General features: G+C 41.2%; 1 protein-coding gene across 2 annotated transcripts in view; it reads left to right on the top strand.

Annotated features, from left to right (window-relative positions):
• The first annotated feature begins 2,530 nt into the window (after positions 1 to 2,530).
• Arhgap25 (Rho GTPase activating protein 25) overlaps positions 2,531 to 25,032 on the top strand; it is an 83,793-nt gene continuing 61,291 nt past the window's right edge. The window contains exon 1 of one of the 2 annotated variants that reach the window (XM_040271088.2): positions 2,531 to 2,953. In XM_040271088.2, coding sequence (XP_040127022.1) covers positions 2,893 to 2,953 — 61 coding nt within the window. In that variant the 5' untranslated portion in view covers positions 2,531 to 2,892. The remainder of the gene's footprint in view (positions 2,954 to 25,032) is intronic. The other variant, XM_005322095.5, reaches the window with a different exon arrangement.

The raw sequence follows: 25,032 nt of genomic DNA, 5'->3' as shown, positions 1-25,032 counted from the left end.
CGTACTGGGCCTTTCCAGGGCCACTTTTCCTGATTGCCTTTCTGAGTATGCACGATGCACAACCAACTTCCCCCATGGGTCATGAGTTTTTCCAAGACTCACAGGACGCCACTCTAAAGAGTAAAGGAAGTTCCCTGTGTGTTTGTAAATGCCACCTTCAGAATATTTTCAGAGTTCTTAAGTTAGAGATCCCAGGACGGCAACTTTGGTTGATGTCAAGTTCCCCATGAGATGCTATTGGGCTAGGGCTCAGCTCGCTACCTCCTTTCCCCCACTCAGTTAGGTCAGGAGAAAGAACACTGGTGTTTGAGTCAGGCAGGCAGTAGAGCAAGATTGGAGGCTTCAAAGTCCTTGACTGGCAGAGTTAAGGTTAGAAGAATCTAGCACTGCTGGGGAGCTGAGGGCAGCTGGGTATACTGAGTTGGTGAGATGGATCGAAGCCTTGATCTGCAAGCATTCCTGCCTTTCCTTTCTCCCCCTCTGCCTGCCCCTCAGGGCTTGTGTACACTTCCTGCCTTGGTAACTTTGAACTTGGCCATGTGACCTGTGTTGGCTAATGGAATGCAAGCAGACAGGATGGAAGCAGAGGCTTGAAATACACTTGTGTGGTTCTTCAGTCTCATGTTTCTTTCATTTCCAATGGAAGAATATGCCCCAGGTCACCACGGCTCCTTCAGCCTGGTCTCTAGATATGTTTTCAACAAGTTTAGCTTGAGATCACTAGTAGAGAGCAAAGCAGAGATTTAGAGTTCAGGGGATGATCTGGGCTGGAAATATACAAGCAGTGATTGTAGATACATGGTTTCTAAAGTCTTGCGATAGACCAACTCACTTAGGATGGAAAAGAAGTCCACTGATGGAGTCTTGTTTTCTACCAGTATTTAGAAATCAGGGAATCAGCAAGGACTCAGGAGAGCAGCTAGAGGGCAGGCAGATAACCAGGCCAGTCATAGCTCCCAGGAGCCATGTGGAAAGAGGGCTCAGATCTGAAGAAAGGGTCAACACTACTGACAGGTCAGCAAGATGAGGATGGAGAACTGACCTCAGAGATTAGTGACAGAAAAGCCACCAGTGTCTTTGATGAGAAGATATACTGCAGAGTATTGGGACAACTACACAACAGGAAGAATTAGAAGAGAGTAAAAGGAAAGACATTTGCAAATGTTGACAACTCTTATCAAAGCTTTGCTCAGAAATGAAGGAGACAAATGGGGCTACAGTCAAAGAAGTGGCACTAAGAGATTTTTGAAAAGATGGGATAAAATGAATAAGTTGAATACTGATGGGAAAGATCCAGGAAAGAGAGGAACATGAGGGTGCAGTAGGGCTGGGGAAGCCATGGGAGAGGGTTTATCCATTGCAGCAGGTTGAGCACACAGGCTCACATGCGGGTAGGTAGGTGGATTGGTGGGGGGAACTTGTAGGCGTTCTTGTCCAGTTGCACCAGTTTTCTTAATGAGACAGGAAGCCAGATCATCAACAGAGTAAGCATGTGGGAGGTGAAGAAGAAAGTATGAGAGTCACCCAGGGGACTGAAGAAAGAATATGGGCCAAGAAGGCATAACTCATCTGCTGGCCAGCAGTGATTATTCTGAGTGCTTTGTACCTGCTCTCTAACAGCCTTAGGAAGCAGGTTTTATTATTTGCTTCATTTGCAAATGAGAAAATTGAACCACAGAGTGGTCAAGAACTGGTTCCAAAGTCACACAGCAAGGAACTTGATAAAGCTAAGACTTGAACATAGGCAGTCTGATTCCAGGGCCCAAATGCCTAACCACTATTGGTTAGACTGACCCAGTTAAATACATGAAAGCCTGTCACAGAACTAAATAGAATAAGGATAGAAACAATGTTTGTGGTATAACCACTGTGTGTCAAGGTCTATATTAGACGTCTTTGTAAAATTTCTATACAGCCACAGCTACCTCATTTTTTTTTTCTAATGACAGTGAGGTTCAGAAAGATTCAATTGCTTGTTAGAAGTTGTAGAGCTAGAAAGTAGAAAAACTGAGTTTTGAATCCATGTTGGTCTGATTCTAAAACACACCCTGGATTCAATGCCAAATAATCAAGATGATATTCGAGGGATCTACCTGCCGAAATTCACTTATTGACTCAATACACCAAACCCTTCCTACATCGGGCTGGTAGAAACCTTTACCCTGTGCAGGCAGAGAGCCGACTACATGGTCCTTACACGAGAAGGATTTTAAAGAAGGTAACTTTGGCAGAATGCCGGCTGTCTACAGGCTACCTGGGGATGCTTGATCCTTTAGGTGAGGAGAACACAGAGTAGAAGAATATGGTGAAGGATCTTGGGATTTTGCTTTTCCTTTAAGTAAAACTGTAGCCCTATGTCACAGATGCTTTCGTTCCAGCTTGACAAGCATTTCCCCAAATGATATTCTCAAGAAAGTGTGCTCCTCCTGCATCCTCCACACTGAGCAGCACCCACTTCCTCAAATGCAAGGAAGCAGACAGTTAAAAAAAAAAAAAAAAAGCTGAGAGGAGCGGTTGTTTATTACAACTTTGCCTCAGTGAGGCCTGAGATTCTTTCGAACAGGATCTCTGCTTCCCACAACTCAGAGCAAAGTGTCACCTGGGATATTTCCGCTAAAACTGAAAGAAGGAAAGCAGGTATCAGTCCCTGGAAGACTGTGGGTGGGGATCGAGGGGAGTTTGGGTGCCATCCCCAACTGACAGATGGATGGACCTTGCATCTGAGAGAAAGGAGGAGACACGTTGCAGATCAACTTCAAACCTAACCCCGGCTTGTGAAGCGAACATTAAGGGGGAAAAGACAAGGCAGAGGACGAGATCGAAAAGTCCAGAAGGGCACCAACTGGGACAGACTGGCTGCTTCACCAGTTACTCACCCAAACCGAAAGCAAAATGTCCCTCAAGCTGCCAAGGAACTGGGATTTCAACCTGAAAATGGAGGCTGCAAAAATAGGTATGGCCCACGTGTCTTTTCATTGCCGCTGTGGTTCTTGTACTTGAACCCCCCCCCCCCATTTGCATGTTGGTTTGCTGGGAGCCAAGTCTACTTAAACATGGATCTTGCAGCAAATTTGAGTTTGGGGCAGGAAATTTGCATTCAAATTAATACGCTGACACCAAGTTCCACCAAGATGTGGGGCGGGGACGGGGAGTCCTTTTTCTTCTGGAAATCGTGGAGAAATGGAGCTCCTTGGTGTATGAGATTGGGGTTCTTTGGTTGGTGGTAGGCTCCAGATCACACACAAACTGAATTTTTCTCTGTATATCACGGAAGAGCCATTTCCCTCTGGTTTGAAAACTCATCCACATTTTGAATGGCTTTTAGCAGGAGTCAGAAGGCTACAGTCTTCTGAAAGCCTCCATCAGTGAGTAAGCTCAACAGTATCCTGTTTTGTAAGCCCCGGGGGCACTGTGGGGCTACCTGTAGCAAAAAGTAGACAGAGGACAAGACAGAAACATTTGAAGGTCTCTAAAGGAACAGAATGGAAGGGAACTCAGAAAAGTGTTTTTAATTAGTTATCTTAAGGGATAATTCTAAGATAATCCGACCTTCAGTTCACACCTTTCCCTCTAGCGATGATGATACATTAATCTTCATCTTTTATTTAATTGTTATCACGATAGTCTTTATGTAAATGTATTATATGATTAAACTGATCACATTAATTCAGGGTAGCATTTAGTGATGCCTTTATATCTATACACATATTCCAAATAGTGAGATAACGTCCTTAATATTGGACATAGAGAAATGTTAAGGTGTTTGTAACAGCTTGAAAGTCTTGCTTGGAGCAAGTTTAAGGTTAGTAGCATGCAGTTGGCATGCTACTAAAATAAGTGTTCTATTGAAAAGTCACTAGTGGGGAGTGACTGAAAAAGGGTTCAAAAGAAAACTGAGTACTCAGAGAAACCACTTGTCTTGGTAATTAGGGAGGACTGGTGCTCCCTAATCAAGTGGGCATCATCTTCTGCTGAAGTCATTTCAGAGAAGAGGAATAGGTACTGTTTGTATCTCTTACGTAAGCAAGAGCTCTTTTTCCTGTTGAAGTAAATACACTTGGCCAATGCTCACTCTGTGTCATAAAAATTCATTTTCAAGATAGAACTCCAATAGCTCTGTTCCTTTGGAAATGTCCTGCTTCTCCTTACATAAGGTCCTTCTGCTCTCTCACTATCTGTGTTTGAGCAGGTATTGGGGTTTTACTCTCCCTCTGTTTAAAAATGGAAAACTTGAGAAAATTCCTAGGTAAGTGATTTTTTTTTTCCCTCCAGGAATATAGAAAATTACCACATTAGATTCTCAAGCCTAGGATTAGTCTGTGTGGATGTCATGATTTCTACCAGCATTTCTTAAAGTGGGGCTCCATGGATACCCTTCTTCTCAGTCATCTCAAGTGCTGGCTAACAATTATAAACTCCTCGGCCCCCATCCTGATGCATGAAGTCAGAATCTCTGCAGAGAGGCTCAGGAGTTAGCATTTTAACAAGAACTCATCAGATGATGAACTGCTGCAGGTGCAGTGGTTCAAGTATACTAGCCTTGGAGAGTTATCATTCAGTTAGTCCAGGTACTAGGTACTCTGCTATCTGGTCACACAAGAAATATTTGTTGACTGAATAAAGTTGGACTACCAGATGATATTACTTAGTATTTTTTTTTAATGAAAAAAGTAATGATAATGAAATTTAGAGGAGCCTTTAACATTATCCATGGTGTCAACAAGTTTGTTGCCCCGAGGGACTGGACTGCTGTGCACTGCATTTCACCAATGTGGTGGTATTAACTAGAATCCAGATCATGAGCTGAATTCTCAGAAAGAAGAGAGTCCCTGACTCAATTACAGACCCTGGGCTCCTCTTCAGCATCCTGTGTCCAGGTGCAATAGTAGGAACTAGCTTAATAGAAGCCACCTCCATTAGGAGGACCTGTGGAATTGGGAGTCATGTCAGGGAAGCCAATGATCTTTCATTTTTCCAGTCTGGGTCATAAGGAGTAGATCAGGGTTTCTCGGCCTGGTCACTGTTGACATTTTTGGCTGGGTAATTCATTGTGGTAGGGGCTGTCCTGTGCACTATAAGATATTTAGCAGTGTCCCTGGCCTCTGCCCACTAGGTGGTAGCACCTCTCTATCACCAACCATTGTGTCAACTGGAAAATATCTCTAGACATTGTGAAATATATCCTGAGGCATGGAGTGGGGGTGATAGTGTCCCTAGAGGATCACAAAAAGGGGTGGTCATAAGGTCACTTGAAATTGGAACCCACAAAATCACCTCATGATACACTCTCTAGCTTGATTTTTAGGAAGTTTTTTTTTATTAAAATACGACTTCAGGAGGATAGACAGTAGCTCAGAAAGATCACCAGGATGGACACATGCTGGGGAAATAACAAGACACTGACCCACCGTGTTGCCCAAGAAAGGGCCCTGTCTTCTCTTGAGTTTCCAGTTCCCCTTAACCCTGAGTGCTGATCCAGGACCGGAGTGAAAGCAAAAGTTTCTGAGAGTGGGGGAGTCTCTGTGCTGCACTCCATCTCAGAGAGCTGAAGACCCTTGGATGGCAGGATGGCCCTAGAGACCACCATGATGAATCTTGGTGCAGTTATGAGAGCACATGACACAGGTCATCTTGACACAGGACTTATGGATCCTGATGGGAAACAGGGGTTGAAAGGAAGAGGGAGATGCAGAACCAACCATCTTGACTTGAGGGCCTAGGAGCACGTGTTTCTTCCTTCGATCCTTTACCATTTTCAATTTTAGTCCAGAAATTAGAACCAAATTAGAACCTTCCACTGTGTTCACTCAGTTACTCAGATACACATTTGTGTCTTTCCAGCGGAATTGTCATCCCTGGAAAGTGGGATCTGGCACATTTAGTGTCTTGCAATGTAGATGCCACATTGAGAGGATATCAACCATCCAAGGAAAGTCCCCTCTGCTTTGTGGTTTGGGAGTTTTTAGTTGAAAGATTACTGGGTGAATCTCAAGGCCACCCCTACTGAACTATTGCAAACACATCTTATTTTTTTTTTTCTCAGATTCCCTAAGCCAAAATAGGAGAAAATGGAGCCAAGTAGGTAGATGATCCTAAGATACACAATGAAAGTGACTATGGAGGTGGTTGTGTTTAACTTTTTCCTCCTGAAATTTATTATTGAAAAAAAGAAAAGCTATTCAAAAACAGAAATTTATTCATTGTAGTCTCTAAGTAATGGAGTGAATAAAACCAATAATGGGTCCCCCCAAAACACTTGATTTTCCATTTTCTATAAGCCTAATCATTATTTATTTGACATAGTTTCTATTTTTGCCCTTTAAAACATCAGAGTGAGGGCTGGGGATGTGGCTCAAGCGGTAGCACGCTCGCCTGGCATGCGTGCGGCCCAGGTTCGATCCTCAGCACCACATACCAACAAAGATGTTGTGTCTGCCGAAAACTAAATATATATTTAGTTTCTCTCTCTAAATATATATTTAGTTTCTCTCTCTCTAAAAAAAAATCAGAGTGAAGGTAATAAAAATATTTGGTACTTAAAACTATCATAATTCACTCAATTTATAAAACCGTAAGACTTTATGTAATAAATTATTATTCTTTTAAAAGAAGTCATATTTGAAAGTATAGTTTTAGATAGATTCATATATAAATACATAGAGATAGATTTGAATATATAAAGAAGTCTTGGGAAATATTTAAAAATAGGCAAATAACATGAATAGGCATTTCACAGAATAGAAAATAACACTTGGCCAATAAAAATGAAAAGATACTTAATATCAATAACCAGGGAATGCACATTAAAAGCAAAATTACATACTTGTTCTCACCCACCAAAATGACTAAAATGACTGCTCATACAAATGTTGTCCCCCGAGTGGAGCAGCAGGATCTCTCAAGGCTGAGGATACAACCATATTTAAAAACAGTTTGGCACGGCTCAGTAAAACCCACGATGCACAAATCCTACAAAGCAGCATTTTTCTCCTGAGACTATTCCCTAGAGAAGCTCTGTGCATGGGAACCACAATAAATGTGAAGATATTTTATAGCAATATTGCATGTAATAATGGAGACAGGAAACACTCCAATGCTCATCAATAATAGGAGGGGCTGGGGACATAGCTTAGTGGTAGAGCACTTACCTTGCATGTGTAAGCCCTGGGTTCAAATTCCCAGTACTGCAACACACACTTGCGCGCACACACACATACACATACACACGCACACAAAACGGGAAAGTGACTGTAGCATCTTTTTAAGATGGAATACTGCACAAAAGCAAAGTGCAATTAATTGTAGCTATGCATTTGTATGAAATTGAATAGCAAAATCTTAATATTAGGCAAAAAAGGAAGTCATGGAAGAATAGAATGGAATTCTGTTTACCTCCCTATCTTCAGTAGCACATGAGAGTTTATATTACCTTATGCCAAATGAACAAAGAAACTCACATGTAAGTAAACACTCAAAACATCTATAACGATTTATACCCTTTGTTAATAGTAGTGAGCTATAGGTAAAAATTTTATGGGTGAGATATACTCATCCACATATTTTTTTTACTTTACAAGTTCTTTCCAGGTTTTCTATAACAAACAAGTATGAGCTGCATTATTAAAAATACCAAAAGCTAAAGCATATTGCCCATGGCTCATCCAGGCTCATACTGGCCTGCGTTGTTACAGAGGGCACAAACCCTGTGGAAATCCAGCAGCCAGTTCCAAAGCTCTGGTCTAGCTGAAGAGGTCCCACTAAGAGAGGACCATACATGTTTTTTTCTAGACTTTCTGGACTTCTAGTTTTATGAGACAAGGCCTTTTCCGATGAGTTACATGGTTCCACAGAGACCAGGTCAGTCTGCTTGAGCATATTTTGTGCCTTACCTGACACTGAAATGCTGATTATTGAGCTGAGAATCCTAAAATTATGCAGTCTGTGATGAGCTGATCTTGTACACTTGGGGAGCTCAGTTTTGGTGAAAGAATTCTTTATGATTCATTACCAAACTCAACATGAGCTAATCCAGACCAGCCTGGATTCTGGACCTGGTGGAATGTGTTTGATATGGCGGATGTCACTGCATTTCCTGGTTCACTCCCAGGCCCTGATGGTTAAAGATGCCCTCACATGAAGGCTCCTTAATAAGAGCACGCTTTCCTTAAACAAAGAACATGGACACCAAAGTGCTTTTTTCCAGTGCCCACACCTGCTTTTTGCAGAGGTTACACCATTTTTCTTCTTTTTAAAAATTTATTTACTTTAGTTGCAGTTGGACACAATGCCTTTATTTTATTTACTTTTATGTGGTGCTGAGGCTCGAACCCAGTGCCTCGCACGTGCTAGGCGAGCACTCTACCGCTGAGCCACAACCCCAGCTGATGAGCTGATCTTGCACACTTGGGAGCTCAGTTTTTTATTGTTTGTTTGAGTAAAAACGTCTATCCCTGTGTTACTGACTTACCTTTAGTTATAAATTAAATTCTTTTCACGAGAGACATGCTTCTTGCTATCCAGGCTGAGAACCTTCTGGCTACCTGGGAAAAAGCAGTGGGTGTCATCTCTGGGCCTCCTGTAGCAGAATGAGGAGCAGCCTGAGTGGTGGAGGATAGACAAAACTTGTTTTATATTCACTTTTGCACAAAGTCCTGCCTGCAGACACAAGCATGGTTGGCTTATGACTCTCTCTGTTAGATTGGGAGCCAAGTGCACTTGGATGGTTAGAATCAAGAGCTCAGGGGCTCTTGATACGTGTGTCTCTGACCCTGGTGTGGGTATGCATATCTATATGCTACAGGAGCAGTGGTACTGTGTTCCTCTGTCTCATATATCTGAGTGTATAAAGCACTTTCACGCATGTCATGGGGGAGCTCAATGGAGACTCCCCACAGCTGGAGGGTAGTCCTTGAGTAAGGAGTGCTCACTTTGTGGGTGTCAGAAAAATCCTGGAACCGATGGAGAGAATGAAGTTGGTGATGATTGGTCCTTTCATACTTGAGGCAACTTGAAAGAAAAGAATCTCACAGGAGACAGCATCATGGTTGAATATTTAGGGAAGCTGAGATAGAAGATGAGGGAGGGAGGGTGTAAAGAGCAATAGAGACCAAATGATGCCCTGCGAGAGTGGGGAGTCATGGGGACAGCTACAGAGAAGAATGGGAGATTTGGAGGGATGCTATCACACAGGATGACATGGGAAATTTTCAGAATCCCCATAAAGAACTAAGATATGAAAGTTACAAAGAGAGAAAAAGAATTTACTTGCCTCAGCCTTTTCTCATTACCCTTTTTTTCTTGGAAAAAACTTTCTTAAAAAACTAAAAACTGCTTTCCAGAAAAACAATGGTAGCCATAATTTAGGCCGCAGTGTCAAGATTGTCCTGCTCACCACACCTGCAGAGCTCACAAGTTAAGTTAAGTGGAGGCACAGAGCAAATTATCCCAGATAGTAAGGAAAGTCCTGTGATGAGAACCCCTCTGGGAGCCACTGGGTGGCGCCAGTGAGCGGGAAATCTGGTCCCACCTCACCTCTCCCCAGTGCCACCAATCCTTTAAGATACAGACCAGCATATTCTTCAGTGAGTCCCAAATTGATTTTTCTGTGCATAGTCTTTATCACCCAGTTGCCACACACGCTTTGGTCACACTGAGCACATCCTGTCTATCGAAGTCCCTAAGTTTGCTAACCACTGGAAAGAGAGGATAATAATACTGTTCCAAACCTTTGACACAGTGATGTCTGCAGCTTAGGAGACCATGGACTGCCTCTGGGGTGAGATCCGTGAATGCTTTTGAACTTGCATCATACAAGTTGAGCCTACCAACTAACTGACGTTTATTTTTTTAATCAAAATCATTTGTTCTTCGTAAAATATGTAACACCAGCATTCTATGCCTCATGGGAGAGAATAACCTCAAATTGCCTGAAAAAAAAAAAAGGTGGCATCATTGTCTAAGGGCTGAATCATCCTTTCGCTATTCTTGATAGGAGTGGCAGAAGCCAGGAGGGCTTGTGGTGTAGAACAGGGAGGAACGGTTTACCAGCTTGGGCCCAGATCACCAATTGAAAGCGAATGTGGGACAAATCGCTTAACTTCTACAATTAAGGTTAATAACACGTCTGGTGAGAGGAAGAAAAGATTTTATGCACATAAGGCATATGAGGTGCTCAGCAAGCATCTGCTTCTTTTCTTTATAGACAATCTCATTTCCAACCTCGGATCATACCTGCCCTGTGCTTGGACACCTTTATCTTAGTGGCCTCACAGGAGAGAGCTCCCTGGGTTGTGTTTTAATGTCACACCTTCAGTTTTTATCTTTACTGAAAGTCATGATTTCATGAAAGTTGCTCCTAATTATGTTGGAAAAAAATGAAAACCAGGACTGGATCATGCCAGGAACTCCTATGCATAAATCTATGGGATAAAGTTATTTGAGAATTCAGAGCCCAGAAAAAAACTTCACCTCCTCAGAGGGACTGCTGGTCTTCCTCTTGTCTGACAAGGCAGTGCAACTCACTGGCTCTCCATCTTTATCGTGACTGCTGGGAAGCTGAGCTAAATTTGAAGCTTAGGCACAGTGACTTCCACCCATTTGATTTACATACTTACTGTCTTTGTCTTTTTCTCATTGAAAATTATTTTCTCTGTGAATATGAAAACCCCATCGTCTCTTTTAAGAATAGAGTATTTATATGCAATATATCGACAAACAACTCCTCAGACATCCTGCAGAGAGATTTCATATTTAGTAGAAACTGAGTATTATTATGATTTTTTCTAAGAAGGCTTTGAACAACATCAAAATGCTGAGGGTCATTGACTTTAGTTCAAAAAAGAAAACCTATTCTATGATCACTCCTATTCTTTCTTTGGAGTTACATAAAATTGTGGTGTTTTCAGTACATCCAGTCCAGTCACTTCATTCATTCATTCATTCATTCATAAAACATTGATTTGCTCATCTCTATGTAATGGGCAGTTGTTAAGGACCATTCTCCTGCTGTGTCACTCAGGTTGAGCGTCCTCCCTCACGCACACCTTTCTAGAGAAAGTCTTTCTCAACTTTGCTACTACCACACACTCTCCATACGCTGTGAGATCTCTATCATCAGGACTGTGACCAACTCAGGTGACAGTTGCTTCACTCTTCCCCGCCCACCCCCATGCCACTCATCTGTCCCCAGTGGGCACACAGCCTGGATGAGGCTGGGACACTGTACTGCTGGCGTCTGGCTCATGGCCATTTGTGTGCTTCCTTGTTGGTTTGGAGTTTCAGAGTGAAAGAGGAAGCTCTACAGCACAGAGTTCCTGAGTCTGATGTAGAATGCTTTTCATATTTTAAAGTAGTTTCATAATGTTTCCTAAAAGGAATTTGCTGCCCAAGACTAACATAACTATAATGGAAGACGCCAGCAACAGTACAGCGGATGGGAAGCTGGCTTTGGAGTCAGGTTGTCCAAGTTTGAATCCCAGGATCATAATCGCCAGCTATGTGACCTTGGCCTTCAGCTTCTTCCACTGTTAAATGGGCACAATCATAGTGCTGACCCATACAGTTAGGGTGCAGATTGAAGGAGACAATTTATGTCAAACTCTTGGCGTAACAGCTGGTATATAGCAAGTACCCATAAACATTAGCTGTCATTATGGCCACCATCATGGGCATAACTACAATTAGGTCTGACATCAATCAACCCCTTAGGATCAAGTCATTGGTGAAAGCCAAAGCCAACTGGGATAGGATTTTTTGTTTGTTTTGGTCTTTCTTTCTTCTTTCCTCTTGATCAAGTTGAGTTTTCCTTTCTTTTCTTTAGACATATGATGTTTATAATATTGGCCTACTTTCCTGCCCAATTTCCATCCCTGACCCACAAACATAGCTGGTCTGTAGTTGAAAACAGGTTGTATTTTGTTTCTTACGCTTTATTCCTCCAAATTCCACACATTCAGTTTTTCCTTAATTCACGTGAATCTGATCAATTGTGTTGGCTTTCTTCTCTTTTTGTTTTGTGGGCTGATTGTTGTCAGTTCTTTCCCAAATCAGCAAGATGTCTGAGTTGTGATTTTTCTAAAAGTAGAGTGATAGCCCCAGGTGAGTTTCCTGAAGCACCGCTGTCCCCTGTGCTGCTGTGACAGGTGTCATGTCCTTATTTCCTTTCATCAGGTGGGAAAACAGTTGTGCACTGCCTGGAAGATCCTGCTCCATGAGTTAGGACCCACCTCCTCCAGAGCTGTTACGGTCTCCTAGTGTCACATATACTTGTGGCCACTGAAGAGAGGTTGAAAATTGCTAGTTTGGGTCTCCTTAAGGCTCTGTGGTTAGCTGTTTGTGATCACTTACATGTGGATTAGAGGAACAGCACAATGTTTTTTTTTTTTTTTTCTACTTGCTCTAAGAATCCTGCACCTGGCTTGCTCTTCATTTTCAGATTGTTATTTTTAAATATAATTGTGAGGGTAGAGGACATTCGAAAGGAGGCTCCCATCTTTCTTTTCCTCAATTCTTCTGTGGAGCCCCAAGGGTTCTTGTGAGTGCATCCTTCCCCTCTCAGGATTGCTCTAGGTTTTATTCCATGCACCTTGTCACTTAGAACCCAGAAGTCCCCTGTGCTGGTGCAAGAGGCACCTTATCCTGCACACAACCCAGAGTTAGGCTGATGACAGATACACCGTTGTCTCCTCTGGTCCCTTCTCAGCACGGGTCCTCTGCTCTTTCCCGAATCCCAGCTGTCTTATCCTCCCTTTTGGCACTGGTCTTCTCCTTCTGAGCATCGCAAGTGTTCCCTCCCCACCAGGGTGACCAGCTGTCTTCCTTTGCGTGTTAACATAGAGAGTTCAAGGACATGGGACTCTCAGTATAAAAACCAGTCATCTCAGAATCAGCTCTCTAGACCTGCGAATACAAGGTATTTTGAGAAAACAACTGCCATGATTTTGATAGGCCCTCTGTATGTTTCTTGAACTGAATTTCCCATGAGGTCACCCCATTTTGGGTAAAAATGAAGTCAGGGGAAAAAAAAACATCTTTAAAACAGGAGCAGTTGTTCTTTCTAGTACCCATAGAACGTTATATTCTGTTCAACCCACTTCAAAGTGTCATGCTAGCTTCCTCCATCTGTTTTTTTTTTTTTTTAGAGAGTGAGAGAGCAGAGAGAGAGATAGAGAGAGAATTTTTAATATTTATTTTTTTTTAGTTCTCGGCGGACACAACATCTTTGTTGGTATGTGGTGCTGAGGATCGAACCCGGGCCGCTCGCATGCCAGGCAAGCGCACTACCGCTTGAGCCACATCCCCAGCCCCCCTCCATCTGTTTTTAACAAATCCTTTATTCTTGCTCACACCGGGAGCTACACCCATCAGTATCTTTCAGGGTTCTTCTTTCCAGAATCACACAAAAATTCCTGCCCCTATACATCTTCCATCTGGCTCCCTGGTTTGTCATTCTACTTCCTGGGGTTCTTTTTCTACTCTATTCTTCCTTCCCCCCCCCCCCCCCCCGCCCCCGTCACTGTGGCCTCCACCCTCCCAAGTAGGATTGGTCCCTCCTCCTGTGAAACCGCAACTCGGTGCTCATTGTTTTCCCTTCTGGCTGACACATATTTGTTGGATACCTATTGTGTGCCAGAGCTTGACACTCTGATAGTCTCACTAGACAGACTGAGGGGGAAACAGGGCTGTCCCACTCAAGAGAACCATATACCACAAGCAAAATCATCATTGTGACGTTTAAAGAGCTGACATAGAATTTGATGTGTAACTACTGTAGGTTTTTTATTGCCCCTCCTGAGCCACACCCCCTAAAGAATCTATGAGGGGTAAGTTTTTACATGCTAATTGAAATCTATGTTTCTTCCAAAAAAGAAAGTTTCCAGTCCCAGATTGCTATTCTGACTTAGCGCCAGGAGAGGGCGCCTGCAGATAACACACTGTAGTCGCATTTCTATCCATAAACTTTTATCTATTTGCCTATTTCTCTCCAGAAAGTCCTGAATTGAACCAGTTCTCTGGTCAGCTCAGAATTATCCCCATACCTCACCTAAAATGTATGTCACTATAATGAAAGCAACTGATAAGGTAGTTTTCACCTTTTTTTCCCCCATGGGTAAAATGTAAAATTCAAGGTGTTAAGTATTTCTTGGAAGAAAAACAATTTTTTTTTTTTTTTAATGAAACTAAGAAGCCAGACCTGAATGTGTATATGTGTTGCAAGGGGAGGGGGTGGAGTTAGGGTATCTCTATGAAGACAGATAAACCTGGGTTTTATTCCCAGCTCAACCTTGTGTCACCTCTGACTTTGGACAAGTCACTTTGATGTCTGAATCTCAGTTTTCTGCAAAAGTGGGGGAGTAGATCTGCTTACCTAGTAGTTGTGATGCAAGGCTTTATCCAAGCAGCCCAGTCACTCCTAGTCATAAGTAAACCATGCCACCCTCTATAAACCTTGCTTTCAGGCTTCCCACATGGTGATGACCACATCCTGGGCACCCAGCTCACCCACTCTAGCAGTTCTCTGATATCACGAGCCTCCATTCCACTGGTCCTCCTACTTTGTCACTATTGATCACACCATCACATTCTCCTTACCATAGATTCCCAACCCTAGCATTAAATCTACTGTTGAACAAGCATCTTTAATGCCTCTGGCCCTGTTTCCTCATCATGACCACCTGGTAAAATCCTAACCTTGTTTAAACCTAACAGTCCACTTTCTCAGTGCCTCTTCCTGGGCAACTGGCTATCACTAGAAAAAAAAAAATTAGACCACTATGCTGCCAGGACCTTGCTTTAAATTTCTGACCAGCCATTTAACACGGGCACTTAAAAGAGCCAGATGAAAATAGAATACCTATGGTCTTAGTCTGTTTGTGTTGCTATAACAAAATACCAGAGACTGGGTAATTTATAAAAACAGAAATTTATTTCTCACAGTTCTGGAGGCTGGAAAGTCTGAGATCCAGGTGCTGGCAGGTTTGTGGTCTGGTGAAAGCCTACTTCTTATAGATGGTATTGTTATGATAGATAGGACTCCAGGGCAAAAGGAGATGAACACTGTGACCTCTTACATGGAAGAGCGGAAGAGAACCCACTCCCCCAAGCTCTTTTATAAGGGTCCTAATTCTTCTGCCTCACTTGCCTCCTGGACACCATACCACTTGACACTGTGGCGTTGGGGATTCAGTTTCAACATGGAGGTGGAAGAGATGCCATCTTTCCAAACAGACTCTCCTTTTCCCAGAGCTCTTAACACCTACTCCTTTACTCTCCTCAAGGACTCTACTCTTCCCTCTATGGTCACTCTCACTTTTCTGCATCATAGAGAAAAATACTACGTGTGACTATATGAAAATGATTCCATTTCCCTACCATCAGGGGCTTCCCTGTACCCACACCTTTGCCTCTAATCACCCTTAGACATGGACGACACAGGCTCCACCTGGAGACTCCTATTTTAGAACGTCCTGCTCTAGCCTTGCTCTAGCAGTTTGCCTCCCTGCAGGGGAAAGGAGGCAAGCCAAGGGACATGCCCACCCAGACCTGGTGCCCAGCCTGAACCACCTGGGACTGTGCAACTCTCCCCACAGATGGCCAGGAGCTACAAGTGTGTTCCTGGGACGGTTGTCCCAGGGATGGTGGATTGCAGGGAGTGGCAGAGCAGTCTGACTTTGGGGCTGAAGTGTCTATGTGAATGTGTGTGGGGCCCTTGCTATGAGAAACGGAGCTGGGGGTGGGAAGAGAAGGAGCCTGGGTTTTAAGGCAGGGACCTCCTTTTGTATTCTTGCCCGTAGGCTCCCAAATGTCAGTGCTGGACCTAGTCCCCTCTCCCTCTGCTGTCAGCCTCATTAAGCATTGCTATATGCCACCCCCCAGGGGGTGCTAATCAAAGCCACTCATCATCCATACCTCCAAGGGGGAGTCCCCTGTCCTCTTCTTACTTAATTATCCTGCAACATTTGATGCAGTCAGCTGTTTTCTCGTTAGAGTAGTTTATTTCAAGGCTTCCTTGATGCAATCCCCACTATCTCCCACCTCTTTATCTGAACTTGCTGGTCACTTTATGAGTTAGTTTTAATGGAATGTCCCTCTGAACCCAGACCTCTTAACACTGAGGTGTCCCAGGCAGCGCTGTCTACATCACTTGTGGGGTTAGTGCAAAATGAACATGTGCACTAAGGCATTAAGGATTCCAAGATGGTGGCAGCTGCGCCTTAAACCAAGTACAGGGACTTCCTAAGTGCAGGACCCTTTGAAACTGGACAGGCTACAGGTCTATAAAGCTTGTCCTAATCCATAGGCTCACTCCTCTCATCTTCTCTCTCTCTTTTTTTTTTTTTTTTTTATCCAACCTCCTTCCTTAGATGATCTCAACCTTCCTATGGCTTTGAACTCCACTCATACTTCACCCATATTTTGTCACCAGCCCTCACCTCTCTTCTGGGTTCTGGGCAGCTCCTCATTCCCACTTGGATGCTTCATGGGATGCTCTCTCCCAGGCTGGCCAACACAGGATTCTGCATTCTCTCTTCCAGCCCAGCTTACCTAATGGGTATGAGCTCCTGCTATTCATCCGCTTGCTTAAGCTAAAAACCTAGAGTCAACTTCTGCTCACCTTTTTCCTTCCCACCCCACATCTTATCCACTGGAAAAAAAACACTTTGGGATTCATCACAAGTCCATGTCTCCAATTTGATCCACTCCATTGTCTCTGGTGTTATAAATCCGGTGACTTCTCACAGTCTTTTGCTCACTAACCTTCCTGCCTTCCCCTATTCTTGTTCTGTACTTTATATTCTCCATACCATGGCCAGACTCAATGGCTTTTAAAAGTAGAAATCAAATGATGTCTTCAAACCATCAGAGATCTTAAAGTGAAATTTAAACTCAGGATCCCCCACCTGTGGGCCAGGCCCCTGAACCTGTCTCCAGACCCATGTGCTATTCCTCTGCCGCTCTGACCCTACACTGGGCACACCAACCTTCCATTTCTGGAAATGGTGCTTGTGGCTATCTCAAGACTTGTCTGCTGTGCTCCCTGAAGCTCCCTTTTCCAAATCTTACCATGGCCTTTCCTCCACTTTAGTTCACTCTCCCTCCAGAGAGGTCTTTCCTGACCACAGGATCTAGTAGAACTGCAATCCTTCTTCATTCTCTTTATTCCATCATCTTACTTTGTTTTCTCCGTGATGCTGTTTGATCCTAAAATGACCTCACTTGTTTTCATGACTTTGCATGCAACAGTAGTCTCCTTGCAGTCAGGACTTTTTCTCTCTCGTTCACTTTTAGATTAGGCAAAGAACAAGAGCAGTGCCTGTCATTCAGCAGGCAAAAAGATTTTAGTGGAATTGCTTAGGTCTGGTCTCTGCCCTGCCGACTCTCCTCCACCCCAGTGAAATGAAAATAAGATGAAAGCATGCTTTTTAAAAAAACATTATCTACATATTTTCTGTCCTGATTATTGACTGAGCAGTGGTTTAGTAGAGAGATGATGATGATGATGATGACTTTCTCATGGAAGGGAAGTAGGACTTTCAGTTTCTGAAGCTAAGTTGGAAGAGCTCATGGGTGACTGACCTATTCCCCAGGGAGGCTGGGTCTCAGTCATGGGATTTATACTGCTGAATAGGGTCACAAAGGGGTGGTTCTTGCTTCTACAATCAGAAGTCTTCCTGATGACTAAGGCTAATGTCTAGGCAAAGATTTCCACCGTTTCTGACTCAGGGAACTCGGGGTGTGTGTGGGGGGTGGCGGTTCTTGCTCACCCACCTCCCCTCCACCTCTTCTCTCTGATTGGACATTCCTTCTTTTTTACCTTCCAGGCAGCAAACAACTTGGGCAACTTGAAAGCTTTTTCATATTGAGGGCTACAGGGAAAATGAGCACTTTGATTTTTTTTTCTTCCTTAGAGAAAAATGCAATTCATATTTTACTAGTGAGCATGAGAAAAATAACTACTCAGGAAATACAGACCTGGAGGTCCCTATCAGTTTTGTAGTATGGTCAGTTAGCTGAGATGAGGGGCTGAGGGTAAGTGAGGGTGACCCCACTGATTGGGAGGGGTCAGGAATTTATTGTCCTTTCAGTCCCCTCACTTGGTCCTTATATCATACAGGGAAGGCAAAAATTACCCTTCCCCCTGCCATCTATAAGGAGGACTGCCAGGGATAAGCAAGATTTATAATGAGCAAGAAAATCAGTTGTGCAAATCGTGGAATATAACTTGTGGATCCATTTGTTTATAGCGATTGTCTCTGGTGTTATAAATTCCGTGCAAACTTCTTCTTCAATACAGAAATGAAAAAAGAAATACTATGAATTTCATTTCAAGGAGAGACCTGCTATTCCTTTTTCTAAGTTACCTGGAACCCACAGCCATTTATTGACTACTCTTCCGAGAGTAGGTGGCATGATTACTCCTTGGCAAGCCAATGTAATGGGTTTCTTTGTGGCTGTTTTCCAAACTCCACCTTTCTGAGGGTTCCCAGCCCAGTTTGTGTGGATGGCCACAAGCCTGAACTTGATTGACAACCCTGTCCCTACCACATGGCTGACTGGAACAGGGTGAACAACGGACTTGACCTGAGTTTACCTCTTCTTTTTTTTTTTTTTTTTTTTGGTCTGAGGTTCCCGGAGAATAGACATTTGGAACTGAATCCTGTAAATCAGAGGGTGTTAAGAAAAGGCCCTTGAGCTCTTCTGGGGACTCAAAAATCCAAAAAATATGCCTCGATTTCTACTCTTGTTGAGCCATGAGTTTTCCTCAAATTTTTATTCTATGAAAGAATATGCTATCCTTGAAAAATTGTGCCTACGTATACACTATTTATATATTGAGGTTTCTTTCCAATGTTTTGACATGTTGGGGCCAGATAATTCTGTTATTGGGATCATCCTGTACATTATAGGATATTAGCGGTGTCCCTGACTTTACCCACCTAATGCTGACAGCAGCCTTCTCAGTTGTGACAACTAAAAAATATCCAGGGCTGGGGATGTGGCTCAAGCGGTAGCGTACTCACATGGCATGTGTGTGGCCCGGATTCAATCCTCAGCACCACATACAAACAAAGATGTTGTATCCGCTGAAAATAAATAAATAAATAAATATTAAAATTCTCTCTCTCTCTCTCTCTCTCTCTCTCTCTCTCTCTCTCTCTCTCTCCTCTCTCACTATCTCTTTAAAAAAAAAATATCCAGACATTGCCATTTGTCCATGGCCGGTGTATAAACCACCCTCAGTTGAGAACCATTATCTATCTATGTGTCTATCTAGATTAAACCAATTTGATTGAGTACATTACCTGTTTTTTAAGACAATGAGAAAATAGAGGCTTGGAGAGAGTATGTAAAGTGCCCAATATGAACACAGCAAGGTGTGACAGCACCAAGACAAGATGACAGATCTTTTTGACACCAAAAAACTTTCTACTTCTCTCCCCAAGAGAACTCCTCTGCAGTCTTTGACTACACCAACTTTCCCAACATGTCATTGTTCCTTATACTAAACTTCAGGGGTACTTGAATTAAGAGGTCATGTTTATGGAAGGAAACACCACTGGCTACATTCCTTTGTTTCTGCATAATCTCTAAAAATGAGAAATAACCCTGATACCTTTCAACTGATGAATACCAGCATGGTTGGGATTCCAGAATACATGATGGGGGTGAGGATCATAGCCACACTCTCTCTTCAACAGGAAGTTGAAGCAGTGGGCTTGTTGCTAGGTGTAGCATTGCCATGGCTGTCCCTACCACCTGTCAACGGGACAAGGTAAAGGAGGGGACACTGTTGGTCAATTCTGGTCACTTACTCCCAGATCAGTGGGGTAGATTTCCACACATTTCAGTTTGGTAAGGAGACTCACTTCATCCAAGCCATTGGGAAATGGCCAATGTTACTTTTTTTTTTTTTCATTTAGAACTTGTATTAGCTATGGAAACATTGGAAGGTCACAAGGAGGCTCGAGTGTCAATTCTGTGCAAAAAAAAAAAAAAAAAGAAGTCGAAAAAAATGTTTATTTTTCAATGGACGTTCAGGAAAATTTATTCATTTTGGTCTACAGTTACGTGAGTTTTGACAAATCCAGAATCATATATCAGCTACCGCAATCAAGATATAGAACGATTCCAGTGCTGTAAAAAATTTCTATTATCTATTTCTAGCTAATCCTTCTTCCTCAACCGTCACCTGAGACAACCAATCTTCTGTTCTTTCCCTACAGTTTTGCTCTTTCCAGAACTGACAGATAAACGGAATTGTATAGTATGCACTCTTTGGAGTCTGGTTTTTCAAATTTAGTATAATGCATTTGAGATTCATCCACGTTATTGCTTGTACAAACAGCGTTGTCTTTTTCATTTCTGAATAATATTCTATTGTATGGATATATCCATTTATTAGTTGAAATATATTTGGGTTATTTCTAATTATTAGAGATTATTAATAAAATGCTACAAATATCTGCTTACTGTTTTTATGTGAAAACAGTGTTTCATTCTCTTGGGTAAATATTGAGAAATGGTACCACTGGATTAGATGTGAGTGTATGTTTAACTTTATAAGAAATTCCCAATTGTTTCCTAAAGTAACAGTACCATTTTATATTTGACAGTACCGGCCATGTATGAAAGTCCTCACCAGTCCTAGATATTGTTAATTTGCCTTTAAATTTTACTTTAGTCTTATAATATGTTTGTAGTGTTATATCATTTACATTTCCCTACTGACTAATGATGGTTAGCATCTTATTACTTGGTAAAGTGTCCATTCAAATATTTTGCCCATTTAAAAGATTGGCTTGTTTTATGATCATTGTTGAGTTTTGATATTTCTTTTTTTTAAATTTTTATGTTTTTCATTTGTCCTAATTAATTATACATGACAGCAGGATGCATTTTGATTCATGCTACACAAATGGAGCACAGCTTTTCATTTCTCTGGTTGTATACAATATAGAGTCACACCACTGTAATCATACATGTACCTCAGGTAATGATTTCTGTCTGATTCCACCATCTTTCCTGCCCCATACCCTCTCTCTTTCCCATCCTGATTTTTTATATATTTTGAATACAGTTTTTTGTCTGACATGTGATTTGCAAATTTTTTTTTTCCCAATCTGTTACTCGCTTTTCATTCTCTTTCACAGGGCACTTATAATTTGGATGAAATCTAATATTGAATTTTCCTCCTATAGATTGCATTTTTAGGGTCAAGAATTGTTTTTAATAATCTCACCCTATTTGAAATTGATATTCTGTGAATATCAGCATTATGGACTCTGGGTCTTCCATTCAACTCCTCCCTACAGTGCCTTGCAGACATTTTCTTTCATTTTTTCCTGTGAACACACCCACACACTGGCATTACAACATAGATTTCCTGTTTCACTCTGTACCCTGGGCCCTCCTTTTCCAGGCCTCCTAAAGATCATAAAATTCACATTTTCCAAAATATCTTTTATCACTCAGAGAAAAGTTCTGGAAGAATAGAATGGTCTGTGTATTTTTTTTTTAATATGGCCGACTACTCGGGAATATCATTCTGCATCTTCTTTCTCAATATTGTGCAATTTAATTTGAACCACATCCTGGAAATTCATCCTCCCAAACTGTATCCCTGGTGTAACAAAACTCACATTGTATATCAATGAAGTTTAATGTTCAAGTCAATTATTTGTAGTCATTTATTGGTATTTTGGAATATCTGTTAAAAGGAACAGATGTTTTCAGAGTCTTTTATTTCATCTCAGTGCAACTCCCTCCTACGTCTTTTCAGTCTGACTTTTAGTCAGCCCATTCCACAGTTGATGCAATTTTTAAAAATGCAGAGAAAGAAAAAGGAAACAGAATAGTTTGGTTAAAAAGATAAAAGAGGAAAAAATATAATTTTTCTACACAGGAAACAAATCCTTTTTCTTCCATTTGTTGAATTTCACATTAAAATGTCTACCATTTCTTTCCTAAATGTACCTCATGCCAGTTTATATTTTATGTTTAATGAATATCTACTTCATGCATGCATTAAATTGAGTGAATTATTCCCTTAAAATGTAACCCATAAATGTGTTGTTGGGAAGATGGCAGAATAGGAAGAAGCAGAATCTCTCTCCACTTACACAATAATTACCCTTGTACAATCCATCTGATGTAACTATCTTGGAAGTCTGCTGTCCCATTGGAAGACTTGGATAGTAAATGTTTCTCTCTTTTGTTCAATTTCAGCTTTCAGCACACTGTTAGCTGCCTGTCTTCCAACCCAGCCCTATGACATGCAGCTATGCATGCATTCCTGCAAGCTGAGCACAAGTTATGCATGCTGCTTGTGCTCAGCTTGCAGGAGCCATCGTAGGTGGAATGAACCTGGTCTCCAAATAACAGGGATCTGTGCTCTGATCACTAATGGTTGCTTCTGGTCAAACAGGTGCAAAGAACTGGCCACCACTTTTCCTGCATCTCCCCCCATTGTGTGAGCTCTTCCTTCTCTGACTAAAATGAGCTTCAGAAGATTTAAAGACCCTGTGCTTTCCCCCCCCCCCCTCATTTCCTTCAATTTCCTCTTCATCCCCTTTGGAAGTCAGACATTGAAGAGTAGGACACTCAAAAGCAACTACATATACTAACGAAATTAGAAAGTCATTGAGCATGCCCATACATAGCAGAAAAGAACTGAGATCTTAAACTTATGCTTCAGGCTGATCGTTAACACAGAGATATCCTCTATGGGTCATAACAAAGAACCAAAACAAAATGCCATCAAAATCTTGAGAAAGGGGATAGATAACCTAGAGTCACTGCATTGGATTCAAATGATTCAATTTTCAACAAAAATAACAACCACCACCACAACAAATCACAAGGCATTCAAAGAAACAGAGAAGTATGGCCTATTCAGAGGGGAAAAATAAAAATAGAAACTGTTTTTGAGAAAGACTTGATGGCAAGTTTACTATGAAAGACTTTAAAACAAAGGGCTTAAAGATACTCCAAGAACTAAAAGAAGATGTGGAGAAAGTAAAGAAAATGATTTATGAACAAATCGGAAATATCAATGAAGAGATTACAAACCCTAAAAGAAAACTGAAAGAAATTTTGGAACTGAAAATTATTATGCTGAAATGAAAAGTTCACTAGAGAGAGTTTCAAAAACAGATTCAAACAGGAAAAAAAAAAAGAATCAGCATACCGGAGGACAGAGTCATGGAAACTGTTGCATCAGAGGAACAAAAACAAGAGGAAAGAGAAGTGATCAAAAGATGGTGGAATGAGATGGACATCCTTACCCTAAGTACCTGCATGAAGACACGAATGGTGTGAATAGACTTTCTATACAACCAGAGATATGAAAAAAATGTGCTCTATATGTGTAATATGAATTGTAATGCATTCTGCTGTTATATATAACAAATTAGAATTAAAAAAAAAAGAAAAGACAAGTGATCAGAGTTAAGAAACCTCTGAGACCAGCAAGCTGACCAAGGGACTCATTTTGGAGGTCACAGAAGGAGAAGAGAGAAGCAGAAGAGGGAATATTTGAAGAAATAATAACTGAATAATCCCCCAAGTTGATTAAAAAAACATCGATATAAACATCCAAGAAGCTTAATGAACTGAGTCGGATGAACTTCAAGAGACCCACACAGAGGCAAACAAATCAATCAAGCTGTCAATAAATAAGTAAAGAGAATTTTGAAAGCAAACAGAGAAGTGACTCATCACACCCAAAGTATTTTCAATAAGATTTGAACAGATTTTGCATTAGAAATTTTGGAAGATAGAAGCTTCCAAAGAGCTAAAAGGTGTGTGTGTGGGGGAACCCTCTCAACCAAGAATCTTATATCCAGCAAAATTATTTGGATAGAGATAATTAAGTGATAGAAAAATTAAGATGTTCCCATTATAATGCAAAATGGAGGGAATGTGTTACCATTATACGTGCCCTGCAAAAATGACAAGAGTCTCACAGGTTGAAATGAAAGGACACTGAAGAGTAATTCAAGTTACTGAACAGTAACACAAAGCTATCTGAAGTAGTAAGGACTTCAGGAAAGATAAATACATGTATAAAAGCCATTATTATTGTAACAATGGTGTATATTTTTAACTTTTGTTTGCTGAATAATTTAAAAGACAAGTGAGTTAAAAAAGCAATTAGTTTAGAAGCAAATATTACTGTATTTTTGGTTTATAACTATACATTTTGTTTTCTACATAATTTACTAGCCTTAATTTTTTTTTAAAAAAATTTCTTTAAAAATTAGCTATTTTCTTGGATACACATATATAAAGACATAATTTTGTGAAATTAACAACTGGAAAGTATGGGAACATAGCTGTTAAAGAAGCAGAGTGTTTGTATGCTATTAAAGTTAAGTTGGCATAAGTTCTAAATTATTGTATTATAAATTTAGGATGTTCAATGTAATTCCAATCATAACCAAAAGAAAAGAGCTAAATAATATACACAAAAGGAGATAAGAAAAAATTAAAAACCTTTTATTACAAAAATATCAACTAGGACTGGGGTTGTGGCTTAGTGGTAGAGCACTTGCCTTGCATGTGCAAGGCACTGGGTTCGATCCTCAGCAGCACATAAAAAATAAATAAACAAAATAAAGTTTAAAAAAATCAACTAAACACTGTAACAAAGATTGTAATGCAGGAAATAAAGGACCGAAATGCTATAAGACAGGTAGAAAACAAATAGCAAATTTACAGAAGTAAAATGTAATTGAGATTAGGCTCTCCATTCGATAGATTGAGAATCTGCAGAATGGATAAGAAAGAATAGTCCAGCCATATGCTGTCGACAAGAGACTCACTTTTGATTCAAAGGCAGGAATAGATTGAAAGTTAAAATATTAAAAGGAAATGTTTTCCATGCAAATAGGTAGTCCATTAGTGTATTCAGCTATACTAATATCAAACAAAATGGAGTTGAAATATAAAATGCTACAAGAAACAAAGAAGGACATTATATTTTAATACAAGATTCCATGTGGGAATCAATCTAACAAAAGAGGTGAAAAACTT

This window comes from Ictidomys tridecemlineatus, chromosome 12 (assembly GCF_052094955.1).
Source record: "Ictidomys tridecemlineatus isolate mIctTri1 chromosome 12, mIctTri1.hap1, whole genome shotgun sequence".
NCBI classification, from domain to species: domain Eukaryota; kingdom Metazoa; phylum Chordata; class Mammalia; order Rodentia; family Sciuridae; genus Ictidomys; species Ictidomys tridecemlineatus.
The sequence above is the reverse complement of the archived record's forward strand: the minus strand, read 5'-3'. Positions and strand labels throughout refer to the sequence as shown.